Here is a 24,977-nt window from a genome sequence, read left to right on the forward strand (position 1 = left end):
ATCGACGGAAAACAGAAGCAGAACAAGCCTATGCTCCGCGAATAGCTTGACCTCTCTCCCTCTTGTGAATGAGTTAGTTGGGTGGCTTGTACGCATCTGCCACGACCGACGCCCTAGAAGAAACCCCTCTGGAGACGGGCCGGGCACGGCAGGGCCGCCAGCGCCTGGCACGGGTCACGGCTGGGGAAGTGCCTTGGGGCTGCGCCTGCCCTGCGACCTGCGGGACTTCGGAGGGGGTATCTCGGAGCAGAGGCGCTGTGCTGCCCTCACGCCGGTTCCGTGCAGCCCCTACTCTGAATATTATTTTTTTTCTTACGTGATAGTAGGGTGATAGAATTAGATTAAAACCATAGGATCGAATAAACAAGAGTCAGGTGGGGTTTTTGGGGTTTTTTTTTGTTTTAAGTTTACTAATTACTAAGTGTGTACGGAAAATCCTCTGCACTAGAGGTTAGTGTCCACAAAGGAGACAGAGGAGTAAAAGACATCACTTCATTCGAATAAAGGGAGAGTCCACCTGTAAGTGCCGGTGACTTCACAAGATGGGTCCCCCTGGGGTCTCTTGGCACATCAGATACAATTCATTTATATCGTGGTCTCCTGACGGCAAGATCCCTCCTCATCTCCCCATTTCTGGCACCACGCTTTTGTAAAGGCAGGTGATAGTCGCTCGTATGAAGTATGCAGAAAAAAGCAGACAGATTAGCACTACCAAGTCTTATAAAGAAAATTACTTGAAGTTGTATTGCTGTACACCACCTGATAGTAGCAGCGTTCATTATATAGCAATAGAAACCTTTTTGAGTGTTCAGAGGATGTGCATGTATTCTGCAGGCCAACACATACAATGTCCTAAAAATGTGCAGATGGTGTGTACATACCTACTTTTCTGTTCTAAAAGAAAGATGAAAGCACTTCAGCAGAAAAGCTTTCAAGAGATTCAGACACATTAAAAACTTTATCCTGTGCCAGTTTACCTTGCATAATGCTTTCACTTCCATGCTTTTATGCTGAGGAAAATAATGTTTCTGCCCATTCCTGAATCTTGAGTGTGAAGGGTCTATCTGTCCTGCTGCATTCTATTGCCAAGTAATTTTACTTCTGTACATGTATAGCTGCCTGGACACTATTGAAATTTACTTTTTAATGAACTGTAACTAAGAATTATTTTTAGAGTAGGGCTTATATTTTGAGCATCCTCAAAAATCCTGAAAAATCATTCTATGGTTTATTTTCGGGGTAGGTCTTTTTTTAGGGACACGGGGTAGTTGTTGTCTAAGGGGTGGGGGCTGTGCAGAGGTTGGGGCTAGGGCTAAACCACAGCACAGAGCAAATAGTCAGCTTACCACCACTCAACATCATGTACAACTTTTCTTCCCATTGCAACTAATAGCCCTCTGATAACTCTGTCCCGAAGGCATGGTCTGTGGGGTATGCCTTCATAGATGGCTTTCGCAGCAGCAGGCAGAGACAGGAGTTTCAAAAGTTCCTATCTCCCTGGTTGCAGCTGGCAGGAGCAAAAAATTGTGATATATAGAACAGAAACATGAACAGGCAGTAGCATTACCTATGGAGACTTTTGTTCTTACTATCTGTGCTAAACCTGTGTATTTGAACTAAGAATATTCTGCACTGGAACTTCCAACCAGCACTACGTAAAAAACAATTTTTGTCTGAATTAACAGATTATTGATCTGTCTTTCTCTGAAAAAGCTGTAATCTATTATTTTTGAGAAGGACTTGGTGTTTACCAGCATAAGTGGCCTTCTGTATAAAGGATGCAAATTCTGCAGAGAGACAGAAAATCTTAGCCATGCCTCTGGTTTTGGAAAAATCTCAATTTGTACGTGTTTAGTGGAGACAACCTATAGGTGTGAAATTTCTTTTCCCTAATAATTGTGTGTGTGTGCTGAGAGGAATTGGGCCTTGTGTAGTATCCCTGGGCTGCTATGAAGCATGTCTGGTGTTGCAGTGACCCCCAGATACTGTCATGGCCACAGCTGCTGACCCAGGAACATGGGGTGCAAGATTGCAGTATTCATGACACAGAGTACCCAGGCCAGCTGCTGGTCTCAAGGAGGAGGCATGTCAGGCTGTCTACTAACTGGGGGGACAGAAAACTTCAGATTTGAGACAGCTAATCTGCAGAAAGGCTGTAGAAAGCAGCCCCGGGGGGAAGGAATGGGCAAGGACCTGGAGGATGGAGGAGGCTACTCAGGCTCTAACAAGGAGCCCAGCATTCAGCTCTTGTAACTCCAAGAGATGTTTACTTTTTTTGCATTTCCTTGATCTGTGTTTGTTATGTAGCTTGTCTCAGAACGGCAAGACATCCCACTTGCCTAGACAACCAAGAACAAATTCTGTAATTGCTTTAGAACTCTAGTTCAATACACTATCAGAGCAAGCCTGGATAGCTCATTGTTGTAGCCTCACAGCTTAATCTTAATCTCACCCCCCTTCATGGGGGTGACTTCATTATCTGGGATTTGAGTGGTGAAAGAGTGTGTAACATATGAAAGGATGAACTACATGCAGACAGATTAGGCGAGAAAATGCCAGGAAACTGGAGATACCATAAGCATAAAAGATGAAAAACATGTGTCAGTAAGAATTTGAAGCCAGTACAGTCAGAATGACCAAGGACAGAAGAGAACGGGCAACAGAATGACAGACAGCATACCTTAGCCAAGCAATGGGGATTATTAAGTGAAGAGAGGCACATCCACAGAAGGAAGATTTTTTTTACCTGGTCCGTGGTTAGAGTGAGAAGTGCTTAAGGCAGTAGAAGGAGCTCAGAGCCGCAGTATTATGGAGCAGTCATGGGGCTGCCAAGGAAATTTTAAAGCGCCAAACAGCGTTAATTCTTGGTGGAATTATTCCAATTCTCCTGAGTGGAAGAATTCCAATTCTCTTCTGAGTGGAAGCTGCAGCTGACAGCTTTGTTTTTTCTTGCTTGCTTTGCTGAAGTTGAGGGCTGAGGGTGGAGAAATGAAATCCAGAGCCTCTGAGGGGGCTCCTAAGGGGCTGCCAGGCAAAGATTTGTGGTCATTAAAGCTTCCAGTCCTGGCCAGATCTCAGTGGGAGTACTAGCTAGCAGCTCGCTCTGTTGTCCTTACCTCTTCTGGTAAGGGATGAGCAGGTAGCTGAGTGTGATAGTCAAGTCATGGAGGAGCACAGAGCCCCAGTATTGTTTGGGCTCTTAAGGATCTGACAAGGCAGTATAAGGGCCAGCAACAAGTTTTTTTCCTTGCCCATTTTTTGTTGAAGCTGTTGCTGGACACTTTATCTTTTGGACCTTGTCTCTGCTGTAGTGCAGTGGTAGGAGAGGTAGTAAGGCAAGCTCAGAGCAGCAGTAGTGCTGGAGTGTGAAAGGGCTACCACAGAAATTGAGACCACAGTTTTGGCCACTTCAGTGTGAGAGCCATCACTGCAGATTTTTCTTTTTTGAATCAGGGCACTGGTTAGGGTGATGGAGTAGGTGAGGGGCAGCATAGAAGGGGCAGTGCTGTGAAGGGGCTGCCAAGGGAAGATGTGGGCCACTGATGCACTGGTTTTGGCTAGTATAGAGCAAAAATTCTCCATAGTAGCTTTTATGGCGCTGTATTTTGAATTTGTGCTGAAAGCAGTGTTGATACTCTGATATTTTAGTTACTGTTGAGTAGTACTCACATAGCACCAAGGTCTTTTCTACTCTTCACACTGCCCCACCATTGAGTACACTGCATGTGGAAAAAAAATGTTGGGAGGGAGCACAGTTGGGGCATCTGATCTCAACTGGCCAAAGGGATATTCCATATCATATGATGTCACGCTTAGCAATAAAACTGGGTGGGGGAGGTCAGTAGGGTTTCTCCATTTCCTGGGGACTGGCTAGGCATTGATCTGTTCGTGGTGAGTAATTTTTTCATTTGCATCACTTTTCTTTCTTAGGTTTTATTTTCCTACCTCTCACATTTTTGTTTGTTTGTTTGAATTATATCTTTTTAATTATTAAACTATTTCTAACTCAACCCATGAGTTTCTTCCTCACTTATACCCTTCCTATTCTCCTCCCCTCCCACTTGGGAGGTGTAGCAAGGGTCTGTGTGGTACTTAGTTGCCAGCCAGGATTAAACCACAACAGTCCTTTTTGGCATTCAGTTTGGGTCTTGAAGGGTTTGAGATGTAAGAGGTTTTCCCAGAGCATATTAGAAGAGATTTATATCTGTTAACAATTGCCAGTCAAAATCTTTATTCATCTGTTCTCTATCAGATCAGTTTATCAGATCAGTACCATGCTCTTTTTTTTTTTTGACATACATATTAAAATCTGGTTTTGGCTTTTGCAGTTCACTGTGCTCTGTAGCATTCAGTGATGTTTTGCCCAGGAGATTATTTATTAGAACACTGGCTTTGAGCTTAATCTGGTATTTGGTGTCTGTGCTGGTTTGACTGAAAATTAGTTAATTTTCTTCATACAGTTACAAACCTTTCTTTACCATAGCTAGCACAGTCATTATTTGGACTTAATTTGAGAACAAGAGATAACATGCCAGCAGAGAGTTAATGTTTTTAATTGCTTTCGTCTGAGAGCCAAGGATGCTCTGAGTGCGTTGCCCACAGGTGTGAGGCATCAAGGAAGGGGGGCATGGGTGGGGCAGAGCTTGACTGACATCCAGACTGATCAGTAAGAGTATTCCATCCCATTAGTCTCATGCTTCATATTTAAGGAGAGTCAGCATCTTCCGCATTTTCTCTTGCTTCTTCACCTTCTTTGCTCTTTTTGTCAGAGTTGGGGGAGACTGGGATGTTTAGTTCAACCTTTCGCCATCCTGCCATTTTGCAGAGGTCTCTGGGCCTTTCTGCCTTTTTCCTTTTTTTCTCTGTAACAGGATCAGTTGTTGGGACCAGGTGCTGCTTCCTAGGACTGGCTGTTTGGTGTGGAAGGAGTTTGTGAGGAATTGCATTGAGTATCTTTTATTTGATATTCTATTTCTATTAGTATTTTGTTATTTTATTAAACTGTGTGTATCTAAATCCAAGTTTCTCCTTCCCTTTCTATTCTCTCACATTTTTTTGGGGGTGGGGAGGGGGTGAGTGAGCAGCTAGAGTGGTTGTATTGCTAGTTCAGGTTAAACCACGACAATATCTATACTGAAGCTATTACTGGGCTTCAGGTATCAGCTCATGGGGTCAATTAACTATTAAACTTCTTCCTCTGAGAATTTATCGTGGAGGAAATACAGAATGGCATCTTCACCACCTGCTTCTGTGATGTTTTCTCCCTTGCTACAATAACTCTTCAGTATCTTGAACATCCTTGGGTAATCAAAATACTCCCATTGGTATTTCTTAGGAATATTGTTTCACCTTTTTCTAGTTTAACAAGCTATTTAGAAACATGCCCTGCTGCAGTGTGGTTATGTGTGGCATGGGAGAATATGGGGAGATATCTAGAAAGATTCTCACCTCCAAAGCTCTGGAACTTCACTCCTGAAACAGCATGGGATCCTGATGAATTACTAGAATGCTTGGGGGGTGGAGGGGAAGATGCCCTGGCTATTCTGGAGATGCATAACTTACTGCACAGTGCTGGGGCCTGGCCTGCACCTACCAAACTCTTGCTCAATACTGTTCAGCACCCTCAAGGAGAAGAGAGATTTTCTGGATTTGAAAACATGCCCACAGACACTACAGTTAAACCAGAGACACAGCCCTCAACTATGTCAGTCCTCCCTATAACTGAAATAATGGAATCTGAAGTCAACTCATTTAGTAAGGAAGAAGCTTCTCCTAAGAAAGAGCAAGAGAATTAGAGGCAGCAGCCTGTTCTGCAGTAGTGCAGTCACAAGAGCAGGAGAAAGGCCTGAGACAGAAACTACCCTGTCCCTAGCCCTAAATAAGCTGTGATCTAGGCTAAAATATTTCAGCCATCAACCAGGTGAGCAAATTCTCATCTGGTCACTCCAGTGCTGGAATACTGGGTCCAATAGTCAGGAATTAGAATTTAAGGGAGCCCAGCAGCTGGGAACCCTTGCTAGGGGTAAGGCTATTGACAAAGGTATTGGAAAGCAGGCAGGGATCCTCAGTCTTTGGTGGTGACTCCTGTGAAGGACAAATATCACTTCAAGGAAGACCTTGCAAATTCCCAGAGCAAATGGACCACCACTGAGGGAGGTATCCAGTATCTGAGGGAGTTAGCCATGGTGGAGGTGACGTGTAACAACCTGGATGATGAACAGGTATCCAAAAACCTTGATGAAATCCAGTGCATGCTGTCCATGTGGCAAAAGGTCATATGAAATGTAATGACATTATACACCCATACCCTGGCAATAATAAGCTGGACAGACACAGAGGCAGCAACTATAGATGAACTGGCCAGAGCCCTGAGGGTATGAAGATAATCTGACTTCTTCCATGTGGGCCTGTGGCTTGTCCATGGGCAGACCAACCCCAAAAAATGTCTGAGGAAGCTAAGGAGGTCTTACTCATGCACTCCAACCAAGGCCTCAGCTATTGTCAGCTATTTTCTGCTGAAAGTATTGGTGGCACACTCCACTTGGAAATCTGTGTCTCTATGGGTGACCAGGGGGATGACATGAGGAAGTGGGATGGTGAACTTACCAGGAAACTAGAAGGTCAGGTACTGGAACTGAAAGAAAACCACAACAGCCAAATGGAAAAATTTCTTCTCCAGTGTCTTCCGGGCAGAGTAGAAGAGTGGATCGTACATTCGATCTTTGCAGTTACAAAAAAAGTCAAGTAATGTACACTCCGATGAGGAACAGAGGGGTTCTGCCTTTGGCCAGGTGGAGGAGAGGGACAACAGGATTTACTGAACTGTGTAGGTTCAGTGTCCTGGCACATCAGCCCCCTTAAGTATGAAGTTCTAGTAGATTGTGGTCCCTCTAATACTATTGGTGGTGAATCTAATGCCATCAGATTACAAAGGGGCAGAATTCATCTGTATTTCTAGAGTGACACAGGATCTCAAGAACTGTTCATGTTGGAGGCTGAGGTAAGCTTAACTCGGAATGAGTGGCAAAAGTACACTATTGAGCTCCAGAGGCTCCATGTATCCTTGCCAAAGACTAACCCAGCAGTGGTGCTCTGTCCTGCACCAGGCATTAGTCATTCCAATATTCATCAGTTCCAAATACACTCAAAAATTTAGGAGTATATTTAAGCATTTCTCACAGGAGGAGGACTCCAGCACAATTTTTAATAGGGTCAGAGCCTCCATGACAGAAAAATAACTTAAAAACCTCTACAATGGACATACCATGCATAACCAACAAATCAAATAAAAAAAAAAAATCAATAATCCCCCCACAACCTCTCCAACTTTCCAGATCTTCTTAGTATAATTTGCTGTCTAAAACTCAGCTGCATGCCATTTCCTCATAATCATCATTAAAGTATTTGAATAAAATACTAACTTTTTAAGTTCCACAGCATGAATCAGGAGGAAGATGGGATCTCCTTCACAGTTTCATTTTAAATTTTATTTGCTTCAATACTCAGGGATGAGGTAAGACACATGTGAGGGCACAGAAGGGACAGAAAAGCAAAAAGTTTTCTACTGACTTCTCATTTAATAAGAAGTGGCTAGAAAGAAATAGACATGATATGTATATATATGTACACACACAAATATGCAATGACAGAACTAATATTTATGAGATTCCAAAGACTGTAAATAAAGAAGGAAATAAAGCCATAACACATGGGAGTACAAAAATCCCCAAACCATAATTAAAATTCTAATTCCATAACTTATGAGGAAGTATGATGATATTTTTAGTGCTCATACTGCCAGTTACTTCTTCAGCGCATGTAAAAATTATTCATTTCTGGGCCTTTTGGGCAAACAAGTGTTTGTACACTCCTACAGCCTAACATTCTTTCTGATAATTTCAAGGTTAAAAATGACATCTGCAATTCTAATGTGAGCTGGAAAATGAGGAATTTTTTTTCAGTTTTGACAGATATTGTGAAAAGATGGGAAAAGGATGACATGGGTTAAGCAATCACAGCTTACAATTTTGCTAACCAAATAAACAGCCAGTGCTGCAGTTTCATAAATTAAAGCATTCGATTTAAATTAATGAACTTAAAAATTTGTCGTAGTTGAAATTAATTTAGTTTAATTAAAATGGAACAACTTTTAATTGTTAGTGCTTTCATCGTCATTTATAACTGGTCACATAATTGGATGATGATAAGACAACAACAGGTGTGGATCTGCTTGCATGAATCCACAAAAGATGTACCAGTTCTGAAATTAATAGAACAGATCTCCAGATAAAAAGGTACGTTGACTCTTGCATGTGTGGTATATCCATGCTATACCTCAAAAATGGCCCTTTGCACTGGTTTTGAAAGAGATGCAGTAGGTATTTTGCCCTTCTAATGTAGCACATTAGGTTTTTAGATCCTTTTCTTTAAAAGACTTTGAAGATTTGCCTCACAAGGTTTTTCACAAGAGTAAAAGAACAAATCATTAAAATCTAAATGAAAAGCTTTCCTAAAGCTAATTTTATAAAGAGTGAGCAATGTTCAAAAATTATACTGTGTGCTATGTGAGTTATCAGGCAAGGAAAAACAGAAGTTTACCCAAATGAAGTGGCTGACAGATCTATTAATTGCAGACCCTCTGCAACAAGTGGTGAAATCAGTAGTCAAAAGGGCACAAATCAGTAGTCAGTATTACAGATGAACCAATCTGGAAAAATGCAATTTTGTGTAGCTGGCCAGAGATCAATACAGCAAAATCAGTTAAAGTTCATTGATAAATTGTAAGATTCTCAAAAATGTCTATTAAGTAAAGAATAAAAGTTCCAAGGTCACATCAGTGTTTCTGAAAATCCCCAAAACACTCCATTTTGCTATCTGTTTTTTTCTTTTCCATACTACTACTCGGTCACTTTATACATCAAAGTGTATACTATTAGCATGAGATATCTTCTTTTTTCTTTTTTTTTGGTGCAATTCCTAAAGAATACTGTGAAAATAAAAATCCCAACTTAAGTCAAAATGGAATCTTATTTATTTCACCTCTAACTGTTATACTTCGTAAGATCTACTACTACTTATATATCTGAAATATGATTTCGTTTCACAACAGCTTCTGTATCTAAAAATGTGGAAACCACCTAGAGTTTTGCATCAAAAATTCTACTGCTCAATGAGCAATCTGCAAAGTATCAGTTCATGGCAACTTACTCCTTCCTTCTGACCCTGTCAATATTAACCCACCACTAAGAAACTACAACACAACTCCAAATGAAAGGGCATATGTTTCATTTACAAAATTATATTTAATAATTTCTTTAGATGTTCAGTCTATAGATGAAAACAGTTTCAGAATAAATACTTATATCTTGCTCATAAATGCTCCAAGGAAAATAAAAAATTATCTGAGACATGTCCTGAGCTATGTAAACTCCTTAATAGTGCAATGTTGTAGTTATGCCTGGTACCACCCTGGCTTTTGCAAAAGAAACACAGCAACAGTCCACAGAGCTCCTAAATGGCTGACACACCACAGCACACTACAGCAGTTCTTGTAGCTTTGCTAAGTTCCTTTCCATCCAATGAATATTGAGCTGAATTGTGTCAATTGCCTCTCTTACACAGCGCAGTTGAGCACTTTCCTCTGATTTTGACTTAAAAAATGACTTCACCTGCATAGCAAGAGAAAAGGAAGAAAAAGAAAATTTAAATGAAAATCAACATTGGCCACACAAATAGGTTCAAAAGCAAAGGCTACAGATAAGTTGCAGAAAATCCGTTCCCTAGAATAATTTGTACCTAGGCAGCAGGCAAACTTCCCAAAATGCAAGGAAAGCGTTTTTCATGGGAACTGCAGCAATAACTAATTTAGTTACAATAAATTATTTCACCAATAAACAGACATTCACTTATTGTATTCATCACATAGCAATCCCAGAGCACTCAAAGTTCCAGAAATAGTCTCATTCTGTGTGAAAGAACTGATTGTTGCAAGCAACCCTCTTCAGCTCTTTGCAATGACCCCACACCCAGTCATCATTGTGATTGTCAATGCTAACACTTAAAATACAGATCAAACCATAAACAACTATCTCTACTAAATTATCTAAATGAAAACATTAGACTAAACCATAAACCATTCTTGACACATTAATTTCAAGGCCTTGCTAGGGAAGACAACAGTGATTTCTAATGGCTATTAACTGTCTCTTCTCTGATACTCAAGATGCGCAATAATTCCTAGGGATTGTTGACAGCAAACATAAAATACAGCAATGTTTGTCGCACTCCATCACGTTCCAGAGATGCAGAAATCACAGCTTGTTTACAAAATATAGACCAAAATTCTATCTAGACCAAATAATTATTTTGGGAGACAGTAAGTTCCAGTGAAGAAGAAAACAAAACAGTAGAAACAGGTAACTAAGTTCAACTCCATAGGCAACTCTGCCACAGACTCAGTATGTGATCCGCAAAATGTACACGTATATATTTGCCATGTGTGAAATAGGGAAAGCGACAGATACATATCTTTGCGAACGGGCTACAAGGACAGAAATAACATGTTTTCCTCATCCCTCAATTAAATGAAAACAGCATTGGCACTAGAAAATATGGCCTTCTGGTACATTAATCCACCAACCTCAAGTAGATGTGCCTTTGTTGCAAACTGAGAAGTTGACAAACTAATAATATTCTGGATAGTATATGAGCCTAGGTGAAACCTGAAATACAAATAAAGAAGTTACTTTTAACCAGGAGCCACTTTAAGATGCAGGTTCACTATATGTACACATTTTTATTTCTACTTTTTTGTTTTAATACTTGGAAATCATTAAAAGCATTTAAATTCAACTTTTACATACCTCATTTTTCAAAAGACATAAAAGGCATCTTAGAAGTTCAAGCCTCTAGTTCCCTAATCCCTCAAAAACTTCAACTTCAGAAAAAAAGACTTGGAAAATTTTCAAATTTCTATCACAGATCAAATAGCAAAGAACTAAGGATACCACATGCCGAATACCAAGACCTATATTTGTGGTATATATTCCAACACACTACAGAAATTGAATTTGCAACCAGATGTCATTTAAAGCAAAGTAATATCGTAATATTGGTTATTAAGAGCTTGGTTGAGCCAAAATTTTAATCCAGGAGAAGCATTTTTAGTAATGTGAAACTGTTCCAAATCAAAACTAGAATTTGAAAATAGAGTTTTCCATGTACTGTTAGCTTTTAGAAGACTTGCAGGCCAGCTTTCCTGCTGGGTACTCTTCAAGGCCAGTTAAGGAGAACACATATTTCTAAAGCAAGTAGGATTTTCTGGTTATTTGATTTGGGGATTGCTGTAAAAAGGCAGAAGAAAAACGCTGAATGAATTCCCTAGGTCTGCTTTTGAATGGATTTGATCCACATAAATATCCTGCTTCTGCAGCAACCATCTTAGAGACAGCATCCTTTTAACAGAAATTCAAATCAAGAATTTTTAAAATTACTGTGAAGCTGTAGGAGGCTCCAACGTTCCACTAACTATTGGTGAGATTTCAAAATTTATGCTCCAAGTTATTTTTGTAAACTCATATGTTAAAACAGGATTTACAATTTTAATATGAATCTTATATGAATCCAACTATTTATTATCTTGTGCTTGACAGAGACAAACATGTGCTTTTGCTTTGAGTGAAGGCTCAGCTACATCAAAAGCCTTACTTTCGTGTAAGCTTTTCCCAGTTCTCTTTGACAAAGTCCCAGGCCAGCAAATATCCAGGCAAACTCTGGCTAACAGTTGCTATGATATGTGAAAGCTCCTGTGTCTTGATGATTTCTCCTTCAAGGCTGTTCTGCATTAACCTAAAAGATAAAGCATGTCAAAAGGGACAAGAGAAAAAACATCAATTCATATCTTCATATGATTCTCCTGATACTCCTGAATTATATGGAAAATATTATGTAACAGGTCAAATGACAAATAATGCCTGGCATCTGGAACACATCAACACTCAATTGTATAACACTGTACTTATTTAGCTTTAATTTCCAAGTATCAGAGTGACCTTAGCTATAAACCAAGTACCTGAATTACCATTGTTGTTGGAAAAGATGAAGTAAATTCCATAAACTTGTAAAAGAAACCATAATATATTGAAAACAGAAGAGGAAAGCTGTAATAAGAATCATCTATTAGGTTGGTGCAAAAGTAATTGCAGTTTTCGACCATGAATTTTAAATCATTATAACTAGACTCGAACACACCTTTATTAATCAAAATAGGAACCATTACAATCAACACATTTTTGCCAATGAGAAATAAGTTTGTTTATTCCTGTAGCACAAAAACCTGTGCTTTGGGACTCAACAAACTCTACGAAAGCATTTTCTGCATCCTGCTGGTTGTAGAAGTGTTTTCCTTGCAAAAAAATTGCTGAGACGCTTCAAGAAGTGGTGGTTTGTTTGTGGGAGGCTGGGTGAATATGGCAGATGAGGCAAAACTTCATAGCCCAATTCATTCAACTTTTGAAGTGTTGGTTGTGTGATGTGCAGTAGGGCTTTGTTGTGGAGAAGAATCAGGCCCTTTCTGTTGACCAATTGCAGGTGTTGCATTTTTTGGTGCATCTGATCAATTTGCTGAGCATGCTTCTCAGATGGACTGGGTTCACCAGGGGTCAGAAAGCAGTAGTGGATCAGACTGGCAGCGGACCATCAAACAGTGACCATGACCTTTTTTTGGTGCAAGTTTGGCTTTGGGAAATCCTCTGGATGTTCTTATTGGTCCAGCCACTGAGCTGGTTGTTGCCAGTTGTATAAAATCCACATTTTGTTGCACATCACAATCTGATCAAGAAATGGCTCGTTGTTGTTGCATAGAAGAAGAGAAGACAGCGCTTCAAAACAATTATTTTTTGGATTTTTAGTCGGCTCAGGAGGCACTCACTTATTGAGCTTTTTCACCTTTCCAATTTGCTTCAAATACTAAATGACCATAGAATGGTCAACGTTGAGTTCTTTGGCAACTTCTGGTGTAGTTGTAGAAGGATCAGCTTCAATGATTGCTATCAACTGGTCGTTGTCAACTTCTGATGGCTGGCAGCTACACTCTTCATCTTGAAGGCTCTCGTCTCCTTTGAAAAACTTCTTGAACCACCACTGCACTGTACGTTCCTTAGCAGCTCTTGGGCCAAATGCATTGTTGATGTTGTGAGTTGTATCTGCTTATTTACAACCCATTGTGAACTCAAATAAGAAAAGCGCTCAAATTTGCTTTTTGTCTAACATTGCCATAGTTTAAAATAAATATAAATGGTGAGTACTAAGTTAGGAGTAGAAAAACATTAATCAAGAAACGCACATTAAAATGACGTATAACATAACCACAATTGTTTAACAATGCATTCCTGCCCTTGCAGTTCGAACATCCTGGAACATGTGTAATTAGTTGAGTTTGTTTTAACATATATCTTGAGACTGTCAGATAGAATGTCCTTTAGATGGACTTTGCTCATCATGAGTTCATTGTAATACTAAAAAGCACACCCACAAGTGTAAAGACCCCTGCCCAAGTGAAGACCCCAACCCATGAGCATGCGTAGTACAAGAAAATGACTGTGTCACCATCTGTAAATTCTTAAACAATGCTGGAAAGTGAGTGGAAAACCTGGGGAGGTACTAACCAAAATCTAAAGTATAAATGGTGTAAATATTGTGAAGAAGGGGTGCTAGCTTTGTGGTTTTATTACCTAGCACCCATCATTGCGCAATCTCGTAATAAAACAATATCTGAACTCTGTGTGTATATTCAACTGCTTGCACACCAGGTTCCTGCTTTTGGGACTGCTTACATAGCAGGTTTTCCCTGCTTTTGGGACAACCTTTGTGTCCTCCATGCTGTACTGAGATTTAGTCTATAGAGAGGTGTTTGAGCACAATGTAAAGTCAAAATTTCACCCAAAGAAAGAAAATAAATGAATGAATAAATAAATAAAACCAGCAACTAGTTATTATCTTGGTTATAAAGACATACCAATCTTTTAAGACTCCATAGAACAATCTTCAATTTTGTGTTACCAGTAGTGCAAAGCATTTAAGTTCAATTGATTTCTCTTTTGGCAGATTCAGAATTTGGCCTTTTAAGCTACTCTGTTATGTATATTATTTTTAAGTGTAAAATACCAGGTTCTTCATGTTTATGGAAGCCTGTACAAAATATGAGGATATGTTTATTTTGGCAATCAGAATTTTTTTCAACAATACAAAAAAAAAAAGGCAGCACTTTTTTTCAAAGAATATTTTAACTCTTTTAATTTACACAGCCTATAGCGTTTTGGTTCCTTCATCACAGAATCACAGAATGTTAGGGATTGGAAGGGACCTCAAAAGATCATCTAGTCCAATCCCCCTGCTGGAGCAGGAACACCTAGATGAGGTTACACAGGAACATGTCCAGGCGGGTTTTGAATGTCTCCAGAGTAGGAGACTCCACAACCCCCTTGGGCAGCCTGTGCCAGTGCTCTGTCACCCTCACTGTGAAGAAGTTTCTTCTCAAATTTAAACAGAACCTCCTGTGTTCCAGTTTATACCCAGTTTCATACCAGATCAGCCTTCTGACATCTTCCGTGTTGGCTAAAGCTTCAATGATTTTGCTTTTCTCTGCTTCAGAAACTGAAGAGGAGTACATCTTTAGGAGGAATTCCCAGCCATCACTAGATTTGGCTCCAGCTGTAAATATGGCTTTCATAACATCACTAGGCAGACTACAGGGAAGAAGAAAACCAATAACAAAACAACAACAGAAATCCAAACAAACAAACAAAAGGGGGACATAAAAATGCTCATCTGAGAAAAGAAGGAAGAAAAGTTACAAAATGAAATTATTAGCTTGAAAGACATGCTTCTGTTTTGAGCAGTTTATTTCTGTAGCAATTTTAAGTTTGCTGGACTGAATTCATGCCGGTCCAATATTTTAAGTCACTGGGAAAATGCAAATCATATTAGTCTAATGAAAGCACACTAAATTGTACAAAAAGATGAGTAATTTTCTGTGGCTTAAAATGCACATGAATCCAGAGCAAAATGAATTATGCAAACTAAAAAGGTATGCATTGACATTGCTACTACATAATCCTACTTGAGCATGCGGCTTAGGGAATGGAGATGGAAGCGATTTTTAAAATTCTAGCACAGTTGTTCCTCTCATCTTATAACAGCAATTACTTCTACATGAGGAACAGTAAAAGACAGAATGAAGTGATTTATCAATATTCAGTTATTAGTGGTGGTGTGTGTTTCTTGTTGTTGTTGCCAAATGAATGGTGGCAAGGTAAAAGGAAAAGAGGTAGATGAAAGATGTGGAAGCCCAGTTTTTGTGGTACCTCAGTGTTCCGTTAGACTTCATCCACTTCTCAAACATCTCAGTGGCAGTTGTTCTACAGTTTCTCAAATCATGGGTGCAGGCAAAATCTAGCAGTGTTGAACGGAGCTCTCGTTCAGACAGGGTTCCATCATCTGTCCAACGTTGTTGATCAATTTTATCTCCAAGCAGGTGCTCTATTCTGTGCTAAAGGAGGAAAAATTATTAGCAATAGCTAATTCTTACCAAGAGGTTTTTCTATATACAAAACTAGTTTAAACATCATGGTTTAAACATATGGAATGGGTAGATGAAAAACTACTATTACATATGCCATTTCTGATCTGTGTTAATAAATATCAGATACCACACAGATCTGAAAGATGGGCCAGGTCTTAAACTGTGCATTGAAACTGAAGACTACTCTTCAAACTACACTTCAGACTTCAATGCAGTCAGCTTACTATTGCAACTAACTACAACTCCTGTATGTTTAACTGCTTTTAACTCCATCAAGTGACAGTTAATGCACCTTAGGTTAGCACAAACAAACAAACAAAAATTTCATCTATAGGCTAAACACCCTTCACATCTGTAGTTTTGTAGCTTGCCAGAACCATAGCTAGGCATCTGACCAGCTACCACTTCTGCGCTGAAACACTTTAATTTAAACATAACCTCACAGACACTGCATTGCAAACCATAGCTTGGGCTGTTTATCAAGGCAGATCTGTAAAACGTTTGAATAAATACAAATAAGGAAAATTACACCAATAGGGTTTTTTTTATTTCTCATAGGTTTCCTTAAGCACTCATCAATTAACTAGTAGAAAGAAAAAACATCTACTATTTTAGCTACCCATTTAATAGTTTTCTTTCTAGGCTTCATCCCTTTGCTGACATTCTGCAATGTAAAGCAGCAAGGATCATTTTAAAGCTGTAGATTAATATAGAGAGAAGGCTTCATAATAAGAAGGTAAACAGGAAAATGAAAGACATTTCCTCAGCAAGAACTGAGGCTACAGTGTTGATTTCATTTCTAAGTCTGTAGTATGGTATGGGAATGGGATGGGAAAATGACAGCTGGAATGGGAAAATGACAACCATTCATGTGTTCCTATTTTTAGAGAAAATAGTTTTTTTTCCACTGCTTCTATACAAAGCATTTATATCTGAAATCCCTGGCCACTCTAATAATTTTGGAATTTGGAACATTTAACGAAGAACTGTTGTTTTTACATAGCTGAGGACCTGGCGCCTGACCCCAGCAGCGGGGAAGGACTGAGAGACATCAGACTATGAATCCTTAATGTAAAACACAGTCTCTTCCCGGAATATATACTGATACCTGTATGCATACTGATACCTGTATTTACAAGTCAATTTAGGGGAAAGGGTAGCCAAAGTACCAGGAATTCATATTTTAAATAGATTGATAAGGGGAAGGGTATTGTATGTAAACTGAGGCAGGTGTCAGGGTAGTCTGCAAACCCTGAAGTACCCAACCAATGGGGAACAGGGGAGGGAAATTGCAGCCGGGATTTTTGGGGGATATAAGCAGGGGCTTTTTGCCCTATTATGTGTGCCTACCTTTAGGTAGAACAGCTGGTGTTGCAATATAGTTAAAAAAAATACGCTTTGCTGAGAGATCCTGCCTAAGCCTATTATATTTGCAAAATAATTGTTTCCTACAGGAAATAACTCTTCTATACTAGAAAAATGTCACGGACTCTCTTAAATTACATATCTGTACTAAATTGCCCTTTAAAGCCACTATAGCAAACCCCCCAGACACCACTGTGTTCCTACTGCATTATGCTCCTTACAAAACACTGCAGGGGTGTGTGTGGGAAGTCAATTTAGCATTTCAGTAAGAGATCATTACTACTTAAGAAAAGCAAGAAATCTATCTATCTATCTATCTATCTACAATCCCCATTCAACTTAGTGAGATTACTGAATATGTTAAACAGGTAACACTTAAAAAGATAAGGTAACTACAAAGAACGTTACAGCTAATTGTTTCAAATTACAGTTTAGAGAAAACTAAGACATACCATGACTCGTGCTGCCAGATGTTGTTCACCCTTTTTTTCTAAAAGGCTGTATATAAGACTCAGCTGAAACAAAACTTGAGTGAGTGGCGCAGTGCTGTTCTCTTTGTTAAGGTACTCAATCAACTCAAAGGCCTTTTCCAGCGACTCCTTTCCTAGACTACAGGTCAATGAATAAAAACATTAAAATGGCTTCCAAATCAAAAGTACTTCCTGAAAAAAGATAAGAAGTGATCTTGTCCATTACATTAACAGAGAGATAGGTGAATAGAGGGAGTAACATAAGAAACAGTTCAGATATCGTAACATTAGTAAGATAGCAACAAAACAACAGTGTCCACTAACATGCCTTCAATTAACAAAAGCGAAAACAGGTGACGAAGTGTGACAATGATGTATGAAAATATTTATTGTGAGGGGAGTCAGATACAGGAAGCAGTTGTCAGAGGCCATCCAGAATGCTCAGCCTCACCTGCTCTGATGACAATGGCAAAAGAAAGACGAGAGGGAGACAGTAGAAATTTAAGAAGCAAATAGCTTATTGCTCTGAAGTGGAGCACTCATTAACAGAGCACAGGTCAACACTCTGCTAGGCAGATTATCAGACACTAAAGAAAACAGTGTCTTCCAGAAATGGAAGCTATCATGTGTCTCTTTGTGATAGAAATAAATGTATGCTGCTATAAAGAATAGAGAGATAACATCTAACACCAATAAGGAAGCATCAGTGGAATATTAGCGAATGGTGAACAATTTCAATAGACTAATAAAGACTGAATTAAAATTTCTCTGAAGCAGTTTTCTCTAGAATCTAACCATGATCTTCTTTGATTCTGAAAAAAAACTTGAAACATGTATTAGCTATGTTTTCTAATATAGAAGTCTTACCCTGCAAGGCTGAATATATTGTTGATCAAATTAGCTCTGTCTTTAGGACTCAAAGCAGTGTGGTTTTTTTTCAACAGATCAATCAGCATCTTCCAGTCTGTAGCATAGTGTACAATGTAATAGCCACTCATGTCCACATTGAATTTTATCCATTCCACCTCTTCTGGAAGTTCAATGACAGCTAATGGACAATCGGAAGCAGAAACGAATATTTAGTGACTGTTTGTTCAAATCCAAATCTATGAAGTAGACTGGTTCCAGAGTCAATAAATCATTTTCTACCCACTATTTCCTCCTGCCAGTACAAAGGTTCCATGAGGGTCCAAAATTCCACGTTGTACTTCTTCCTCTTTCTTCCTACATCTGATTGAATGAACAATATCAAAATCTGCCTCGAGTTGTATCTATGCAGTTCATTACTTAGTGCAGTAATTCTTCTCGTCCTTTCAAACAGCGCTGTCTTTTCTCTGCCCACTTTCATATATATACGAAGAGCAGTTACACACATCATATAAAGAAACAGAGATGGCATTTCCATAGATGAAAGGCCACAGTCTAGTTTCAAACTCAACTAGATACAAGAAGAGAGGCTTTGGGAAAAAGTTCTTAATTTCAGTTGATTCTATACTGTCAAAACCACCATTTGCATAGCACCTACAATGCCTTTGAAATTCAGTAAATATTCTATCCCAGTCTCCTCTGTACATGTCTCCTACTCTTTTATCCTCCATATCCAAGTTTCTACAGTGAGTGAGGAATTAGTATGATGAACACAAGACTACCAACTGGGCCATTTAAAGTGAAACAAAAATGGTAAAATCAGACTACTTGCCCATTAGTTCTAACAAGATCAAGAACACCTTTTCAATTCTGATAATTTATCATATTTTTTTTCTAAAACTCCCTCTCAAATGAAAAAGGGCAGTTATAACTTGATGGACTTGTAAAAACAATGTCAGAATGACAAAAATATTTATTTTAATACTTCTAAAGTCATTCTAGAGGGGTGGCAGTTAATAAAAATTAGTAAACAGCAACAATGTCAAGATCAGCTCTGAGAATTTGATTTTAATTTTGTGTAGTTTTATTTCAAAAATAGACATGTGAGATAGGTTTATGAATTTAAAATAACTTCCACTTAAATGCACTGAATAGTAACTTCAACAAGGGAGAAGAAAATACATGAGCAGATGTAAGACAATGGGTCAGATCAGCTTCAATAAAATAAAAAAATTGATTCATGTCAGTGAAGAGAGACAGCCAAAGTGATTTTAACACAATACTGCATAGAAGTGTACAGTAACTCTTCACTTGGTAGAGGAAAAAAACAGGGGTGGGGGAAAAAAAAAAAATCAAAAAAACCCCACCACCACCAACAACCACCAAACAAAAAACCCCCACCACAACAAAATCACAAAAAAACAAACCATAGACTAGCAATTTAGGATTCAAAGCAGCCAGTGCAGCAAAAGCGGAGTTTATGTGAAAAGATCTAGGAATTTCAAGTTTTACAACAGCATTCTCAAAAAGTTAATCTGTTCTAAATGTAATATTTTCTTATACCATTAAAGAAAATAAATAATATTTCATGGAAAGTGATGTACATTTCAGTACACTGGCAGAGCAACTCTCATATTACTCCCCCTCTAAAGCACAGGCAGTTTGAGAGATTTTGTGCTGGCACTGGGATGAAAAGAGAACAGGCTTTTACAAATTCCAGACCTGTACTACTGCCCCAGTTGCTGCCACTTACTTGTGCTATAGGGAACCTACTCTCTAATTAGCAGTGCTTGGCTCCAGATCTCTGTAAATACACCTTCATCTTCATACCTTAGGCAAGTGTGTGTTCAGAAAGATCAGTAATCTATAACACTTAAGTAACTTGCTACCGAAGTTTTGAGTCACATACCTGACTTTCGGTCCAGTAAATATGCATTAGTGCAATGGATAAAGTTGCAGCTACTGGTTATGTAGGTGAGAGGAATATGCCACAGATAACTGCAAAGCAAAGCAAATATTTGCTGACATATTAAATATATATTAATTGCCTTGAAGGTTTTTTAATCTTTTTTTTTTTTAATTTAAGCATTTTAATATATTGGTTTTACAATAACTGCATGCTGTGTAGAATAATAAAGTATAAACTTAACTCATATAATCAGAATATGATGAAAGAATACATGTACAGCATGTACAGCAATTATTTTTATATTCCCACCATGCTGAGAAGTGGGAACATTTCAAAGAATCATAGAATGGTTTGGGTTGGAAGGGACCTTCAAATGTCATCTACTTCAACCCCACTGCAATGTGCAGGGACATCTTCCACTACATCAGGTTGTTCCGAGCCCTGTCCAGCCTGGCCTGGAGTGTTTCCAGGGATGGGGCATCTACCACCTCCCTGGGCAACCTGGGCCAGTGTTTCACCACCCTCATTGTAAAAAATTTCTTCTTCATGTCTAGCCTGAATCTCCCCTCCTTTAGTATAAAACCATTACCCCTTGTCCTATTGCTACAGGCCCTACTAAGAAGTCTGTCCCTATCTTTGCCTTAAGTACTGAAAAGCCACAATAAAGTCTCCCTGGAGCCTTATCTTCTCCAGACTAAACAACCCCAACTTTCTCAGCCTTTCCTCATACAGCTGTTCCAGCCCTCTGATCATTTTTGTGGCCCTCTTCTGGATCTGTTCCAACAGGTCCACATCTTTCCTGTACTGAGGGCTCCAGAACTGGATGTAGAACTCCAGGTGGGGCCTCACCAGAGCAGAGTAGAGGAGCAGAAACACATCCATTGACCTGCTGGCTGTGCTTCTTTTGATGCAGCCTGGGATATATTTGCCTTTATGGGCTGCAAGTGCACATTGCCAGCTCATGTCCAGCTTTTCATCCACCAGTCCTTCTCCACAGAGGCTGCTCTCAATCCATTAATCTTCCAGCCTGTGTTAACACTGGGGCCTGCCCTAACCCAGGCCCAGGATCTTGCACTTGGCCTTGCTGAACCTCAGGATGTTCACATGGGCCCACTTCTCGCGTTTGTCCAGGTCACTCTGGATGACATTCCATGACACCACTCAGCTTGGTGTAACCTGCAAGTTTGCTGAGGGTACACTCAATCCCACTGTCAATGTAACTGATTAAGACATTAAATAGTACTAGTCCCAGTACAGACCCCTGAGGGACAAAACATTCCAACACACTAAGTAGGCTTGTCCAAAGTCATATAGACAGGAAATCTCTTGTTGCATCAGAAATTCAACCAGTATCATTTTACCTCACTCCAATGTTCTGTCTTCCTGAAATTTTACATGTTTTATTAAAAAAAAAAAAGTTCATTCAAGTATAAGACTCAAGTTACAAATCTTGGTAATAGAAAGTATAATTGATTTCATACCACAAAGACTACCTCAAGTGAACTGCAAGCAGGAAGAATAAAGGCTAAGAAGTAATAACCTTGTGTCTGTTGTCCAATTTTCTGTTTCCATGTGATATAAAAATTGTTCTTGTTGCACAGAAATATTCTTTCCATTTCGGACAACAGTAACTAAAGGAAATCCTTTATGCAGAATCCAAGTTTTCATCAACTTTTTTACATCTAGTGTTCCATTGGTAATCTGTAAAAAACAATCATAACTTCACAAGAAAAGAGCAAATGGAGAACATTTTAAAACCTTCCTCTTTAACTTACCAAGTAGCTAGTAGCATGATTCTGTATGTGTAAACAATCACTTTTACACCAATCTTGTATATTTCATAATCAACAATTTAAGGGAACAAGTAGTTTTAATTTTCCTAAATTGAGGGAATCCTAGCCAAGCAGTAGAAAGACAAATTTAAAACATCAGGTACATTGAGGTGGTATGTCATAGAAGTGGAGAAGAAAATGTTACAGAAAATAAACCTATGTTAAGCTCCCAAACTCCCCCCTACCCTTTCTCTTTCCTTATTCATATTCTGATATTATGTGGGCGTTTAATGTTAAAGATCTTCTTTTAATTCTGAAATGAATATTATAAATTGAATTAGAGTGATGATGTTCTTCTTTTTTTTTTTTTCCTTTCTTCCCCTCCCAATTACCAGCCTTTACATAGCTTAACCTCCAACCTCTTCTAGTCTTTCAGGAACTATTTGCACTACATCATCCTCACTGAGAGACAAGTGTTTTATAATGTACATATCACTGCCTCTCTATTAGCAGAGATGATAATCCAATCTGAAAAAGACAGTAAGTCTCCTAACTTAAAAAATATGTTTTAGGTTGAGCTATGAGGAACATAAGGAAATTAATATATCACTAATCAATTTACATTTAACTTTTACCAAGCTGTACTCTGCCTTTCTCTAGTTTACCTCATCAGCATGTTACTGCCCATTCTTCTGTGTTCAAGTCAACAATAATATGTACAGTTTACCCTTACGGGAAAATACTATATTATCACGAGCTATCACTGTTACTACAATGTTACATTATGCATTCCCTTCATAAATTGCCCAGGATGTGCTGGGTGCATGCATCAGAAAACGTCTAAAGAACCAGCTGGTGTGCTCCTCCACACAGAAGGGCAACTTCTGGCAAACAATGCTGTTAAACATCTGGTGTCAGCAGAATTAGGTAACTATTAAATTAGCACCAAATACAAAAGGTTGTTTATCATTAAAATGGGAAATACACATTGAGTTCTGATGTTAGATGTTAGCTGTTTGGAAGCAACTCACTTAACAATACTAATACAGGTGGGTGAAGCAATCCCAGAGATTAACACAATTACTTTTAACTCTTAAAAGATGATGACTCAGGTTCCAGAAGACTGGAGAAAGAGGCCTGCTGAGTCTGCAGAAAAGCTGAACTTGCCCCATGGACAAACAATTGGGTTACAATTAAAAAAAAGTGCATTTCTGAGCCAGAGACAGACCAAGCAAGTAATCTAAAGTTTTGAGAATGACTCTTTTCCCATGCTCTAGTAACAGTTAAACCCTGCATCTGGGAATATATTAATTAAATGTGAGGCATCTGTGTGGTCTCCCTAGCCACTCTATTTGGATACTACTATCTCCCTGTGGTATGTTCTCTAGGTGTGCACGACTGAAGATGGCTGGTTAGGAGGCTCTATTTTGCAGAGGTTGAGGAAAGTCTATTTTGAATGTAAAAATCACCGCACAAACCAGAAGAGTTCTCTGTCATAAGAGAGTCACAGTCTGATATCAGTAATAATCCATCACCAGCTGGCAAACTAGTGACAGTGTATGACTAAACACACAAATTCACAGCCACTTGTGACAGCTGGCAATAACAGCAGCTCTCGTTAGTAAACATTAAGTTAGTATCCTGCTTAGCACTCAGCTTCTGTGAGGGAACCTCACATGTATTTCGGACACTCACAGGGAAATCTGTTCTCTTCCCTTATACAATTACCTTGACACTCCCTGGAAATACTCAGCAGCTCTTTCTTGTTTGGATCACTCTGTCTTGCACTCTCTCTCTTGCACAAACACTCTCTCCCTCTCATACATTCCTCCCCTTGCACTCTGCCTCCAATTCTCCCCCACCCATGTGCTCTCTCGCACTCTTCCACCGCCACCCCTTCTTGCTCTGTCTCCCTCCTTCAGTCTCTCTCTTCCCACCTCTCCCTCCTGCCATCTCTCTCCCCTTCTTCACATGTGCCCTCTCACTCCTGCCCTCCCTAGCTCCCACAGGCTTGCCAACTCTTGCCCTTGCTCTCTCCTGCCCATGCTCTTGCTTTCTTGCAGCTTCGCTCTCTTCACCCACAGCCATTTTAATCAGACACAGCCTTTTGCGTGCCTTATCATTGCAGAGCTGCTGAACTAAAGCGTCCCCTTCAATTTCAGCACCACTTGCTGAAACAGAGGCTGTAACTGAAAGTTACATTAGTAGAGAGTATCGCAAGACCTCTGCAGAGGTTGGATTCAGCTGTGTCTTGAAAGTTTTGTACTACATTTAAGATGACTATTTTTATTCTGGTTTTAATACACTAACAGTGCAACTCTAGAGAGGATATGAATATACCAGTATGACCACACACGTAGATATGCATGGCGGTGCAGTGCTTTTCTGGGATGATACTCAGTAAAGTCCTAGAAGCTACATGAATCTCCATAACGATATTACAGAACTTTGGACTATGAAGAGAAAGAACTTCAGAGTACTTGCCTGCTATTATCTTATTTCTTTCATAGGCAAGGAAATAAATCAAAATTTACAACACACTTACAGAAGTGAAAAAAACAAGAACAGCATATCAAAGGCGGATACCTCATTCATGCTGTCCCACAAGTCATCACTCTGGGCAGAACCGTAGTTGTGATTATGCAAATATACCTCAATACCAGCTTGGAAAACATCCTTAGTGAGATAGTGCTTCAGCATCAAAAGAAGTGAAGCCCCCTTTAGGGAAAAAAAAAAAAAACCAGAATTTGCAAATTAAATTCCTAGAACTTGTTAAAGCATATGCGTATTATAGCTCTTTCACCATACAAGAGTAACTCAGAAGATGGCAGATTTTATCCAAAAAGATATCATTTGAATAATTACTCTATATACAGCTACAAAACAGGCTAATAGAGCTTGACATTTTTTCTAATTAACATAATCTCAAAAATAACTTCTTACTAATAAGCCTCTGCCCACTTATTCATTACTCCATTCAAGTTTTCGATAGCTAAAACATCATTTTCCTAACG

At 39.2% G+C, this 24,977-nt stretch overlaps 1 protein-coding gene across 5 annotated transcripts in view; it reads right to left on the reverse strand.

Moving 5' to 3' along the window:
• Positions 1 to 7,465: 7,465 nt before the first annotated feature.
• The window catches only part of LNPEP (leucyl and cystinyl aminopeptidase), a 62,403-nt gene continuing 44,891 nt past the window's right edge, over positions 7,466 to 24,977 (reverse strand). For all 5 annotated transcript variants that reach the window (XM_082075429.1, XM_082075427.1, XM_082075428.1 and 2 more), the window contains 10 exons: positions 24,550 to 24,681; positions 21,732 to 21,892; positions 20,192 to 20,280; positions 18,283 to 18,463; positions 17,398 to 17,554; positions 15,363 to 15,547; positions 14,583 to 14,744; positions 11,707 to 11,847; positions 10,640 to 10,721; positions 7,466 to 9,668 (listed from right to left, as the gene is read on the reverse strand). In XM_082075429.1, the coding sequence (XP_081931555.1) occupies positions 9,537 to 9,668; positions 10,640 to 10,721; positions 11,707 to 11,847; positions 14,583 to 14,744; positions 15,363 to 15,547; positions 17,398 to 17,554; positions 18,283 to 18,463; positions 20,192 to 20,280; positions 21,732 to 21,892; positions 24,550 to 24,681 (1,422 nt within the window). In that variant the 3' untranslated portion in view covers positions 7,466 to 9,536. The remainder of the gene's footprint in view (positions 9,669 to 10,639; positions 10,722 to 11,706; positions 11,848 to 14,582; positions 14,745 to 15,362; positions 15,548 to 17,397; positions 17,555 to 18,282; positions 18,464 to 20,191; positions 20,281 to 21,731; positions 21,893 to 24,549; positions 24,682 to 24,977) is intronic.

Source organism: Streptopelia decaocto (assembly GCF_964273445.1).
Source record: "Streptopelia decaocto genome assembly, chromosome: Z".
NCBI classification, from domain to species: Eukaryota; Metazoa; Chordata; class Aves; order Columbiformes; family Columbidae; genus Streptopelia; species Streptopelia decaocto.